The sequence below is a fragment of the Sarcophilus harrisii genome, chromosome 5, assembly GCF_902635505.1.
Source record: "Sarcophilus harrisii chromosome 5, mSarHar1.11, whole genome shotgun sequence".
In the NCBI taxonomy this organism is placed as follows: Eukaryota; Metazoa; Chordata; class Mammalia; order Dasyuromorphia; family Dasyuridae; genus Sarcophilus; species Sarcophilus harrisii.
The window spans coordinates 110955812-110969483 of NC_045430.1; the positions used below are offsets into that span (position 1 = coordinate 110955812).

At 33.0% G+C, this 13672-nt stretch overlaps 1 protein-coding gene across 4 annotated transcripts in view; it reads left to right on the plus strand.

Moving 5' to 3' along the window:
- Positions 1 to 13672, plus strand: part of PTPRO (protein tyrosine phosphatase receptor type O) — a 206127-nt gene that overhangs the window by 128282 nt on the left and 64173 nt on the right. For all 4 annotated transcript variants that reach the window (XM_023504519.2, XM_031938342.1, XM_031938343.1 and 1 more), the window contains exons 10-12: positions 2092 to 2203; positions 7480 to 7631; positions 9431 to 9551. In XM_023504519.2, coding sequence (XP_023360287.1) covers positions 2092 to 2203; positions 7480 to 7631; positions 9431 to 9551 — 385 coding nt within the window. The remainder of the gene's footprint in view (positions 1 to 2091; positions 2204 to 7479; positions 7632 to 9430; positions 9552 to 13672) is intronic.

The window sequence follows — 13672 nt, forward strand, 5'->3', positions numbered from 1 at the left end:
TCTGTTTCCTCATCAGTAAGATGGGATAATAATAGTATCTATCTCCCAGGATTGTCCTGAGAATCAAAAGAGATAATATTATTAAGTGCTTTGCACATTTTTATAATTTACTATTAAAGTTAATTCTAGCTATTATATTTGTGTAGATATATATGTGTGTATCTCAATTTGCCCAATATGTTCTTTAAAAGTCTGTAAATCAAATTATAAGTTCACTGAAGTAGTTTGTTACTGTAATTTTCTTTTTCTAATCAAAGTTCTTTTTTATGATACTAACATGTACTCCCTAAATTATCTTAGGTATTAATATACCTGATATTAATATATTAATACATAAGGTTGTTTAAAATAAAACTGTATAATACTTATTTTTTGGAGGAAGATATAAGAGATGCATGTGAGTCATTCAGGGAATAGTTGATATTCTTTATCACTGGACTCTAAAAAGGTAGGCTAGAAAAATTCTCAAAGTACCATGTCTAGGATTGCATACCATTGTCATTTCTTCCTTGATGTTGGAAAGGATGAAAAAATTCAGATTGTCCTTTAAGTTATTAATAAAATATGAGATTACAGGATGTTAATGCTCTTCTTCTGGATTTTTTTCTCAGTTCATCAATGAAACTATGATATTTTTCTAACTAATCTAAATTCCTGACACCTAACAATAATCTGTTTGAGAAACTGATGGTACTCAGAATTTGTAACTTTTTGACTTGAAAATTTCTTGAAAGTAAAATTTCTTTAAAGGACTAAAATGAAAGTCCTTTACAAATCTTCAATCAGTATAGGATGTGAATTGTTACCATCAACCATCATCATAGAACCAATTCTTGTGCTACTGATTCTCTCACAAACATAAGTTTTCCTTGGGAAAAGCTTTATAGAAATCACTGATCTTACAAAGAATGAGGCAGGAAAAATGATTAAAAACATGCCCAAATGCCCACTTGTGAATATTTCTACTGTTAAACACAGACTTTCATATGTCCTCCTCTGTTGTCTCCTTCTGTTAGGAAAATGACCCTGGAATCCCAAAAGCTATATCAATGAAGCCTAAGTTCTAGCAGGTCCTACTACTAAATTATGTTTGTTCTCCAAGGATTAGTCTAGCTACTTATTGTGGAAAGGTTCATTATTAGTATAGCCGGCCATAGATTAATAACATTAATAAAATGTCATAATAACATTTAAAGCAGATTAGTATAGACTCAACTAAGAAGCAGAGCCTAGGACCTCCACAGGAAGCAAGTAGGTGGTTCAATGGATAGAGTGCTGAGCCTGAAGTCAGGAAGACCTGGGATCAAATCCAATCTCAGACACTTATTAGCTTTAAGATCCAAGGCAAATCACTTATCTCATTTATCTCAGTTTCCCCAGCTATAAAATGATCTGGAGGAAGAAGTGGCAAACCATCCCAGTATTTTTAACAAAAAAACCCATGACCACTATTTGCATTCTATAAGGGATTACAAAGAATTTCAACAAAAAGAAGGAAACCAAAGAAAAATATCAGGAAAATAAATAGTATCATGAATGATAGTAGAAGATGGCAAATTAGCTAGAGGGAGGCAAAACCAAAATTAAATGTAGAAAATACAAATGAAAGTCCAGAGAGCAAAGAAAGACAAATTAGAGGAGAAAATGTTTTTTGTTTCCTTTTTTAAAGAATGAAACAAAGAAAAGGAAAGGAAATAAAGAAGAAAAAGAATGGGGAAAGTCATAAATTTGAGGGTAACAAATGGGATAATTATGGATCATAGTGGAGGAATAAGAAAATGAAAGTAAAGAAACCTTTTTTTTTTTTTTTTTTTCCGAGAATGTTCAATAGACATGGAACATGAGCATATGGCAACTCTTTTCATATTTATATAATAAATTATTCTATAAGTTCTCTTCATGGCATTTTCTTAATAGGATGCTAAAGCTTCAGATGAATCCTGAAGGCAAAATTAAACCCTTAACAGTTTGATTATTTTTAATCAGCAAAAAACCTCAAAACTACCCCTCCACAAATCCCTGTGTTCTCAAAATATTCATTATTTTTTCCCTCTCTCTCAGTAGTTTTTTTGTCTTTGTCTCCTGTTTCAGAGAATAGCCAATCTGTTACCAGCATGGTATTACAACTTTCGGGTTACCATGGTGACATGGGGAGAGCCAGAATTGAGCTGTTGTGACAGTTCTACTATAAGCTTCATAACAGGTGTGTTTTATGTGGGAAGTGGTTACACAAGCATTAATTTGAGATGTGTGGCAAAAATCTCTCCCTTAAGTCTCAGTGGCACTGCATTATTTCCTGATTGTTCATTAGTTAGATGGCTGGCTTTAAAAATCAAAATGGAAATACTTGGCTCTTACTCCAATATGAAGGACTGATTCCTTGAAATAGGGCAGTGTAATAATGTACTTTTTAATAAAAGAGGATTTACCATTTAAGTTTGCATTTCATGTCCAATTGGCTTTACTTATTTAATGAGTGAAATTTTCATTTTGTATCTACTTTTAAACAATTTAATTAATCTAGCTAATGATGACAAATCTCTTAGACTTAAATATGTTAAAAAGTTTTAGTCTAGTCCATGGTTAGGACCTCATATTGTATAATTATGTCAACTGTAGTGGTAAGTGGGCTTTTAGATAGGTAGAAAGACAGACACATAAGTATTTGTGGGTATATAAATACTACTTTTCATGCTCTTTAAAAGAGATGTAATTTGAAAGAGACTCAGAACTAATCAAAAAAGTGTATAGGCATATAACTATCCGCACAGGAAAAACTGAATGGATGAATAATGCCTACTATTTAGATTATGATATCTATGGAGTTAGATTAGACTACTTGTAGAATTCAATCATTATGTCTCTATCTTGGATAAATGTACAAGAAATTGAGTCCAGAATTTAATAGGAGAGTGGGTTGAATTCCTTTTAATAAATTGTAAAGCTCTTTAAATGAGTTCAAAGTTCTGCAGATATTATTTTATGGAGGTGAATCATGGAACACTATTCTCTCAAAATCATTAAGAATGAGTATCACTTAAGAGGGCAATGAGGAGGCACATGGTAGGTGTTAACAGACTGAAACACACAATAAATAAGAACTAAAAAGGATAAGAATTAAGTTTGTCATTAAAGTTAAATATGGTTGGGAAAAAAAGTTGGTAAAACCAAGAGGTAATCAATAGAGTTTTTATCTGATGTCAGAAGAAATATAGAAAATCTTTCTTTCCCTCTTTCTTCTCCCCTCCTCCCAACCAAAAGTGGAGGGAAATTCCTAGGAACTTTTGGTAAAACATATGGGAGATGAGCAAACATGGATGGACTGCAATATGTATCTTGGAAGGAATGTTCACATCAGTGATATCACAAATCCACTGAAGTGTTTGATTACCCTTTCAAAGAGAACTTAAATTGGGAGTAGAAGTAGAAAGAAAGAAATGAGGAAGTAAAGCCTATATAAATTCATATAAAGATGTATACAAAATAAATTTCTTTTATAAAAATAATTAAGATTAAAACTATTTTGAAGGGATTTAGAGAAGGAAATTAATATATAAAAATCTATTATGATCCACTTATAAGATATTCTTCCTCAATCTAGTTACATTTTTATTATTCTGGAGAGTTTTTAGATATCAAATCTAGACATTTGGACACTGTAGATTTAAAAAATGATAAAATACTGAAGCTAGAAAAAAAGATCTCAAATGATCTAGTCTAACCTTCTCCTTTAAAAAAGTAAAAGTTTTATTTATGCCCTTTAGTTTTCATAAATCATTTCTATATATACCATACATCTCTCCACACACCAAGTGATCCTTCTCTGAGGTGATATAGTCAATAACTTGTTTTCAAACAGTTAAGTAAAATGAATTAAAACTGAATGCAATTGATAGCAAATGTAACCTAGTTCCCACCTCTCCAACAAATGAGGGAAGATACATTTTCCCATCTCTATTCTAGGGCTAGTATTCAATGCAAATTTTTTTTTGTTCAATTTTGTTTCACATTCATTCTGTTCATATTAAGGCTGTTATAGTGTATATTGTTTTCTTATCTCTGCTTTATTGTACCTTAGTTCATATAAATACTCACACATTTCTCTGAATTGTTTACATTTGACATTCCTTTTTATTTTTTTACTTTTTGCTTATTTTCATTCATTTCCTATATATGGAACTTATTCAAGTTTATATTAATAAGAGTCATTCCTAATTGACAAATGCTCAAAGGATGAGAACAGGAAATCTCAAAGGAAAACATCCAAGTTATCCACAGCCAAACGAAAAAAAAGTTCCAAATATCTAATAAGTAGAGAAATGAAAATTAAAGTAATGCTAAAATTTCATTCACCTAGCACCCATCAAATTGGCAAAGATGATAAAAAAAATGTCTATCATTTTTATAATGCAATACTATTCTGTTCCCTTCTTATCATTCCCCAGTCAATGTGCATTTATGGAACAGTATGATGCAGAAGTCTTGAATTCAAATACTAACTCTGTCACTCCCTACTGACTTTGAGCAAATCATTTTTAATTTCTCTGGGTCTCAGTTTTCTTCACTGTAAAAGGAGAGGATTAAACTAAATCAGGGGCCCTTTTACTTTTTGTATTATGGCTCCCTTTTGCAAACTGGTGAAGTCCTTAGAATGTTGTTTTTGCGAACTTGTATAATAAAAGGAAATGGTAAATTAGCTAAAATTTTGTGACAATAAAGAAAAAACTTTTGTCATCCAATTCATAGATTCACTGAAATTTATCCATAGACCCCCCCCCAGTTAAGAACCATTAAACTAAATGACTTCTAAAATCCCTTGTATTTCTAAATCTATCTTCCAGTTTTTCTATTTGACTTTTTAAAAATGATGTTATTGTTGTTACCACAGTAATTGCTATTTTTTTTCTTTGATGTACTTACCCACGGATATTTCCGTAATTCTCTCATTTTAAAGATGAAGAAACTAAATTGCATATTAGGAGAAATGACCTGCCCAAAGTCACTCAGTAAATTGGGAGCAGAGCTGAGGCCCTCTCTCTCTTTCTATAATATATAGATATATATAATAAATTTTTTCTGAAAATGTGCTTTCTTAAAATGCTTTTTTAGGCTGATCATACTTCTGATGATTTCCTCCTCTTTTTATTAAGTTTTAATACTTGTAAGATTTGATGCATATGCATGGATATGGTGCTATTATAGATAGGATAGTATCACATTATAACAAAATAAAGATCTTAAATTATGTATAATCTTTCAGGATATCAGATCTGATTTGTGTGTGTGTGTGTGGTTGTAGTGAAGAATAAGAAAAGTATCCTGTGTTTCAATGGTAAGGAGAAATATCTCTCCCTTATGGAGGAAGTAAAGAGGGTTACTAAAACCTTTACATTGAAGTCATCCACAATTATATATTTTATCTGAAAGCAACTATTCCCAGTAACATTAACACAGGTCAATGGGTCCCAAATGACAGTTAACAAACCAATGGTGACATCTTGTGGTTTTTCAGAAACATCATAGATTTTTGAAAGGGCTAAAATGATATAGCAATCTGAAGCCTTCCTCTGAAATGAATTAGATATCTAAATTTGATGCTATTTCCACTTTTATTACTGTAAGCAAAATATTTTTTTTCCTCACTTGAATTATCAGATGGTAGAGAGGAAACGTCTAGGAAATATCTGTGATCACATTTGTTTTGAATGCATGCATGCTTCCATTGTGAATATAGTTAGCTCAAGGTTTTTGCTTTATATAGTACTTTCTGTGATTTCATATCTTCAACAAGCATTTTTTAAGTTCTTATTGTATGCAAGGCACATTGTTACCCAGTAAATGTATAATTCATCTTAAATGTTTTTGCTAAGTGCACTGAAAATTGCCACTTCCTCTCCACTTATATCTGTGCTGTTACCTAGTTTTTAGTATTACAAATCCCTTTCATTAATAATTCTTGATTTTATATTCTGCTAAGGACAACATATTAGAAGATGAAGTCTGTGTCATTCACAGATTTGTTATCTGTAAATTATGTTTAAATTATGAAACCAGGCTCAAACTTCCTCATTTGCATAAGACTTTTTATTGGTAGTGATTGATTACTCAATACTCCACCCTTAAGTGAGGGGCAGAATTAATGAGAGCTTGGGAGAAGAAAGAGTCTAGTCTTTGCCTTCCAGATTCCAGCAGAAATCCCAGTTCCAGACTTTCTTCATTGAAATTATACTAGACCTTGGAAAAGAACCTATTTGTACTTATATATAATCTGTACAATTGTTCCCTAAAATATGGCCTTCCCATGTGATGATTACATTCTTTTAATCTTCAATTAAAAAGCAACCATAGGAGAAATTCAGAGTTCAGCTATGTTTACATGGCTGACAACTGATAAGTTTTCTTTAAAAATTGCAGTGGAATTTTTGCTGGAGTCAGAATGAGGATTGGAATCTTGTCTTTACTCCATATCTCTTATGTGATCTTGGGCAAATCATTAAATCTTTTTAAGTTATTTAGTCACAGTTTCTTCATCTATAAGATGAAGGAATTGGATTGTGTGACCTTTAGACCCCTACCAGCTCTAAATATATTATCCTAGGATCCTATGATAACACTTATTCCTTGCAATAAAACAACAGAAACCCTAAGCCAAAAACAATCAACAATCGTCAATAATTGGAATGATCTCTTTCTAGTAGTTAATGCCAGATCCAATTTAACCTTATGACATGATAAAAATGTTATTTTTATTTTTAATGCTTTATTTCTATTAAATTGATCATTTAAATGTTATTTTTAAAACTCTGTCTTATTTTGTATCCCTACTATTCCTACTTCTAGTTATTTAAATCCAATGTTTGAGAGCTAAGGGAAAACTTACACCTTCACTATGAAATGTGATGAGTATTCTTTGATTTTTTTTTCCCCTGAACTTTCAAATAGGATTTAGTTAACATAAAAATTTCATTGATGTATGTATATTAGCGTCAATTGTTACAGTAGGTATAGCTGCATATACAAGCTTCTTAAGGATTCCATAGCATTTTGGAATGCTACAGAATTATATGGAATGCTATTCCATAGCATTTAGAATGAATGCCTCAATGTCCTGCCATAAACAAGAAGAGATATATCTATTTCTTTTTTTTTTTCCTTTAAGAGGTGGGGAGGGAAATGCGTAGGGTTGTAGACTGTTGCATATGCTTCCAGATGGAGTCATGTGTCACTTGTTTCACTCACAGTATATTAGACTTAGAAATGCATCAATTTAATTGCTTGGGAGGGAAGTAGTTTCCAAGAAACCCAAGACCTATGCAATTCTCCTACTCAATTCTTTGGTAGATGACACATGTTCTTAGAACCACAGAGGGGTAAGGGCCAAGTGATTTTACATTATCTAAATTAAATGTATGTTGGAATGATCATGATGTTAATAACCATCACTATCATATTGAAATACATCTTTTTTTTTTTTTTCAGCCCCAGTGGCTCCAGAAATCACTTCTGTTGAATATTTCAACAATTTGTTGTATATAAGTTGGATGTATGGGGATGACACAACTAACCTCTCCCATTCCAGAATGCTGCATTGGATGGTCGTCGCTGAAGGAAAGAAAAAGATAAAAAAGAGTGTATGTGTTCATAGAATTCTAAAAGAGAAGTGATAGAACATTTATTTGTGCGAATGCTTAAAAACACACCTACCACACCATCTATTTTAAATTCTGAACTGAAATCTACATTGGATGTTTTAACTTCTACTTTGATTTTTTTATTTCTATTTCATATTTTCTTTTTCATTACATTTACTTAATAACTGATTTCTAGAAATAGAGGACAGAAAATGGGAACTGATATATGAAACTGGGATTCTCTTAATATATGAAGCTTTACATTTTTTTTAAAGTATGTGTTAAGTGTAACACAGCAATACCTACAATATTTTGCTTATCCAGGCTGCATTTTGACCTTCCATTTTCTCTATATATTTTTAGTGTTTTATTAATATTCTTTTCTTTATTTTCTTTTTTTTTCTTTTCTATCTTTATACACTAACTCTATATATTGGCATAATGCACATTTTCCTTTTCCTCTGTATCAACTGTTGCAGGAGCACAGAGGGGCAGTAAAGTTAGACATTCTCAGCCTGACCTATGTTCTTTTTTCATTAATCAATCTGGCATGTGTATCAATGAATGCTGATTCTGACTCCCTGATATTTTAGGAGCAGATGGGTAAGGGGAAGAAAGAATTCAGTGTTGGGATTGTATCAGAGAAATAGTTGCTTGCGGTTCAAACGTCCAACTCCAGTGCATAAATAACCAGACTAAACAATATACTTTCAATCATTGGATCATAAAGCTAGAGTTCTGAGGGGCCCCAGGAACCATCTAATCCAACCACTCCTTTTCAAAATGAGAAAACAGATCCAGGGGGATTATGTGATTTGCCTGATATACTCATCAGCAGCAATTGAACATGTGTGGGTAGAATGCTCTATGATAATCCTTTCTGGCATAAGCTGGAGTGTGCTGGTGAATGTTTAACAGCTGGTTCTCTGGGGGGAAAATATATTGATGACACTATTTTTAAATTTAATAGCATTCTTAACATTTTCCCCATTACTTTTTTAAGCCTAGACAATCAAGAAAATAATAAATCACGACAACTTATAGTGTCTGCTGATTTCTGAGGTATAAATGTTTACACTGAAAATTTAACAATTACTTCTTTAGGCTTGTTTAAACATGCCCTGATTTGCCATGAACTTACTTTCTTGTATAGCCCTGAACCTTCTTGGTGCATGGAATTCATATCATTATCCAAAAAACGTCATACATCCCAGTAGTAGATATTATTGATATGTTGTACTCTAAGAAAAAGGAATATTTTTGCTCCAAACTTTATAATCCTTTTGGTTAATGTTACCTCTTTATTTACTATGTTAAGGTGTGTGATTATGGATAAATCATTCAATCTCTCAGTCTCAGTTGCCTAGTCTGTATAATGGAAACAATAATAGATTATTAGTGAAGGTCTTTTTGCCTGGCCATTTTAGTCACTTGACACATCTACAATAAACTTTTTTTTTTTAATGAGGACACATTAAAACTTTCATATATGAATCAAAACTTACTCCTTTGGATGTTGCAGGGGTAAGATTACAAATGCAATGCTGTTCATCAGCAGCCTCTGATGAAAGTTTTATAGCTAGAAAATTAACTAGAGCAATATATAGCACAAGACAGTGATGCTGAATTTTAATAAGAAACATACCAATATTTTAAAATTTTAAATAATTTACCTTCCTAATGTTTTATCTGAGTTTATAGCATTTATGATTTCTAAAGTTATTAAAGAGATTTTGGGGAAATGATATATTTTGTGGTTTACTTTGAGCCTTTACACTTGATTTTGATTATTTTTGCAGGTAACACGAAATGTAATGACTGCCGTGCTAAACCTACCTCCAGGTGATATCTACAACCTCTCAGTAACTGCTTGCACTGAGAGAGGAAGCAACACCTCTCTGCCCCATCTCGTAAAGTTGGGTAAGTCTTCTGTGTGTGTGAGTGTGTAACAGTGTGGGAGTGTGTGTGTGTGTATGTGTGTGTGTGTGTGTGTGTAAAAAGAAGTCAACTCTGAATAAAAAATACACAATTCAAGATTTAGTTTCACTACTTATTATCTGTGTGATATTGGACAAATCACTAACCAACTCTATTTAACCAAGGCTATTTCACCATTTTATAATAAGCATATTTGCACTATCTACCATACAGGGATGTTATGTATACAAAATATAAAGTATATAAAGTGTTTTGGTACCATAACATGCTAATAAATGTAATTACCATATGTATCTCAATATAGATCACTTACTAATAGAAATCATCAGCTAGTCAATAACCATTTATTAAGTGCCTACTATACACTAAGCATTAGGAATACAAAGAAAGGTACTTGTCATCCCCAGGATGAATGATAGTCCCTGCTCTCAAGGATTTCCCAGTCTAGTGGAGGAGACAACATAAAAACAACTATATAAAAATAACTCATAAATATTTAAAATACAACTCTTAGAGTGAAAAATAGTATATTAGAAAGGGATAAATTTAAAAGTTTTTTTATAATCTATATTCAATTTTTACATAAATCACATCTATGTGAGAAAGTATAATTTATTTATGGACTAATATTCATATTTCTATTCTAATACAAATAATAAAATATTAGTTAAATTTCTCAAAATTTAGTTTAATATCTTAGTAATGCAGAATGGATGTGTGTTATAGTTTTCATTCATAAGGACTAATCATTTTTTTAATATATAATTTACTAGAGGAATGATTTCTGCTTTCACGAAGATGTAGTGAAGCAGGAAACTTTCTGTTCCGGCAGAAGGGCAACTTTCAGCCCAACTCCAAATTGAACTACTGTTTATTTGACCTCAACTTTTCAAATTTTGTCTTGCCTTAGTTTTCACATCTGAAAATGTTTTCTTCCAAAATCATGTTCTTTGGAATATTTTCAGATGCGATATATGATATGGGCTGATACATATCTGCAGAGAGGAAGATTGAGTTTCCCCATTAATATAGTTTTACTATCTATTTCTTCCTCTAACTGGCTTGATATATTCTCTAGGAATTTATATGTTCTACCACTTGGTGCATCACATTTAATAGAGTTACTTACTTAATTATTTACAGTATCCTTTATCAAAATGTGCTTTCCTTCTTTATCTCTTTTAATTAGAGCTATTTTTATTTTTTGCTATATCTGAGATCAGAATTGCTACCCCTGATTTTTTTTTGCTTCAGTTGAAACATAATAAATTCTTTTCAAAACTTTTATTTTTACTCTGTATATGTCTCTCTGTGTCAAATGTGTTTCTTGTAAGCAACATATTGTAGGATTCTGTTTTTTAATTCATTCTGCTATTTGCTTCCCTTTTATAGGAGAGTTCATCCCATTCACATTTACAGTTATGATTACTACTTCTGTATTTACCTCCATCCTATTTTCTCCCATGTATATGCTTTTGTTCTTTCTTTCCACATTGTCCTTACTAGTGTTTTGTGTTTCTTTTTACTCACCCCATCCACTATCTTATCTTCTATTCAACCTCCCCTCCTTCTCTTACCATTTTTTCCTTTTGTTTCTGTCCTCTCTTCTACTCATTCTATCCCTTTTCTTTCCTCTTTCTCCTCCTACTTCTTAAAAGGGTTAGATAAATTTCTATACTCAACTGAATGATTATGTGATTCTATCTGAGAGACAAAACTGATGAGATCAAGGTTCAGACAATACTCATCTCTCTCCCCTTGATTGTATTAAGTCTTTTGTGCCTCTTCATGCAATCTAATTTGTCCCATTATACCTCCCTATTTTCTCCCATTATACCTCCCCTTTCCTCTTATTCCAATACAGATCTTTCCCCACCCTTTAATGTCTTTTACTTTGTTAACTTAACATCAGAGTTCATTCACAATCACATCCTTTGTCCATGTGACACCCCAATTTTTTCATTCTTTTTAGTTTGATTCTTTATGTCTCATAGAATCATTAGATTACATTTGTCCCATTCTAGTTTTTAATATGTGATTTTCTTCAGTTAGCTTTTGTATCTCTTTTTCCATTAGGTTAATTCTACTTTTGAAGATGTTGTTTTCTTCAGTGGATTTTTTTTTTTTGTTGTTGCACTTGGCCAATTGTATTTTTGAAGAAATTGCCTGCCTTTTTCAAGCTGTTGACTCTTTCATACCTCTCATTTCTTTTCTCATTTTTTTCCTACTTCTGTTATTTACCTTTTAAAGTCTTTTATAAACACTTTTAAGAAGCTTCTTTGGGCTTGAGACCAATTCATATCACTTTTTGAGATTTCCTCTGTGGACATTTTGTTCTCTTCTGAGTAAATGTTTTGGTCTTCCCTATCTCCATAGTATCTTCCTATGATCAAGGTTCTTTTCTGTTTCTTGCCCATGTTCTTTCCCTTTTCTTTTTCCTCTCTCTTTTTTTTTTTTTTTCTGAGGCAATTGGGATTAAGTAATTTGTTTAGGGTCATACAGCTAGGATGTGTTAAGTGTCTGAGACCAGATTTGAACTCAGGTTCTCCAGACTTCAGGGCTGGTGCTCTATCCACTGCACCACCTAGCTGCCCCCTATTTCCTCATTTTTATTTTCGTGATTGAGTTTTGTTAATGGGGTAAAGGAGGCACTGTCCCAACCTTCCTGTACATCTCTGAGCCTTGGCTTTGATCACAGGGGTCCCTTGTGTTTGCAGGGATAACTTTGCCCACTCTTTTTAGGTGATGACCGCATTTAGCATCCAGGGTATTTTAAAATCAGCTGGAGTCAGCATAAGTGAAAGTCCTTGATCTTTATTCTTTGTGGAGGTGAAGGGGAATGGCCATACAAAGTGAGAGCAATCTCAACACAAATCCAGCCAGCAGTGCCTCCACCCACCAAATCTTCTAAGCAATCTTCTATACAATACATCAAACTTGCATAGAGAGTGGGCGGGGCCATTCTTTCTCCAAGCATATATTAATAGAGTATTGTCCAACTGGTAATTAGCCTTAAGTGCTCTGACTTCAGTGCATCTGCTCAGCTTCAGCCCATTACATTTAGGAAATATCCTGTTTTTCCAGAGTTTGCCTTCTGAGCAGGCCCTAGAGGCTGTCCCATTGGTTTGCTCCTCTATTGAGCCAGGACTGAAGATCTCAGTTGCTGATTTGCTATGACTAAAACACCTTCTCCCTAGCTTTCCCAGAATCTGTTTGAAATAGGCTGAACACCCTTTTCACTCCAGTGAGGCTGACCTTTCTTGGAATTTTTACAATCTATCTTAAATTGGAGAGCGATTTCATTCTATCATATTTTGTCCAGAGGCATATCTATATATCTTTGAAGTGATATTAAGACACCTGATTAATCTATATCTCAATATTGAAAGGATGGGAAAGTACCAATTAAATGTTAAAATCACACTTGCTATAGAAAGAGTGAAATCTCCTTTAATAGCATTAATTAAGGCATCTCATTATTGAACTCTTTACTATTCAGAGCCATAATTGGAAAATTTTGCACCTAGTTAATGTAACATACAACTTGGAGCAAATACCAAGAAAGAGATGACCTCATTTGGGTTGGAAATCAGATGCTACCCCTTAGAAAATACAATAACTCTATGACACTAGGCCCACTAGGCTGAAATTGTAGGAAACCATGAATGAATGAATAAATCAATAAATAGCAGCAATATGAGATTAATGATGGAGAGGTAAGTAGACTGACATTTCCTCCTTCAGAAGATACTATGTAAGGAAGCCCCTAAAAATCTGACACTATTTGCAGTAAAGGGAGGACCACCACTTCTGCATTCACCAGGTGTGCTGGCTTCTTGTTGTTCAAGGCTGCAGTTCATCAGCACAGCTAGGACTGGAGTTCCTAATCGCTGAGGTTCCCTCACTCAGACCCTGATTCCACAAATTATCTGGAAGGTGAAAGTTCCTGTAGTTCCGGCTGAGGCTGTACCCAAACCTAGCTCACACCAGGGTCCTCAAGTGCTATTTCTGTAGAGCTAGCCCCTAGGTGTTTGTACTTCACATGGGTTAATCCCCAGTTGAGGTCTTTCTTCTGATATTCCTGATTTATCTCAGGAGGACCT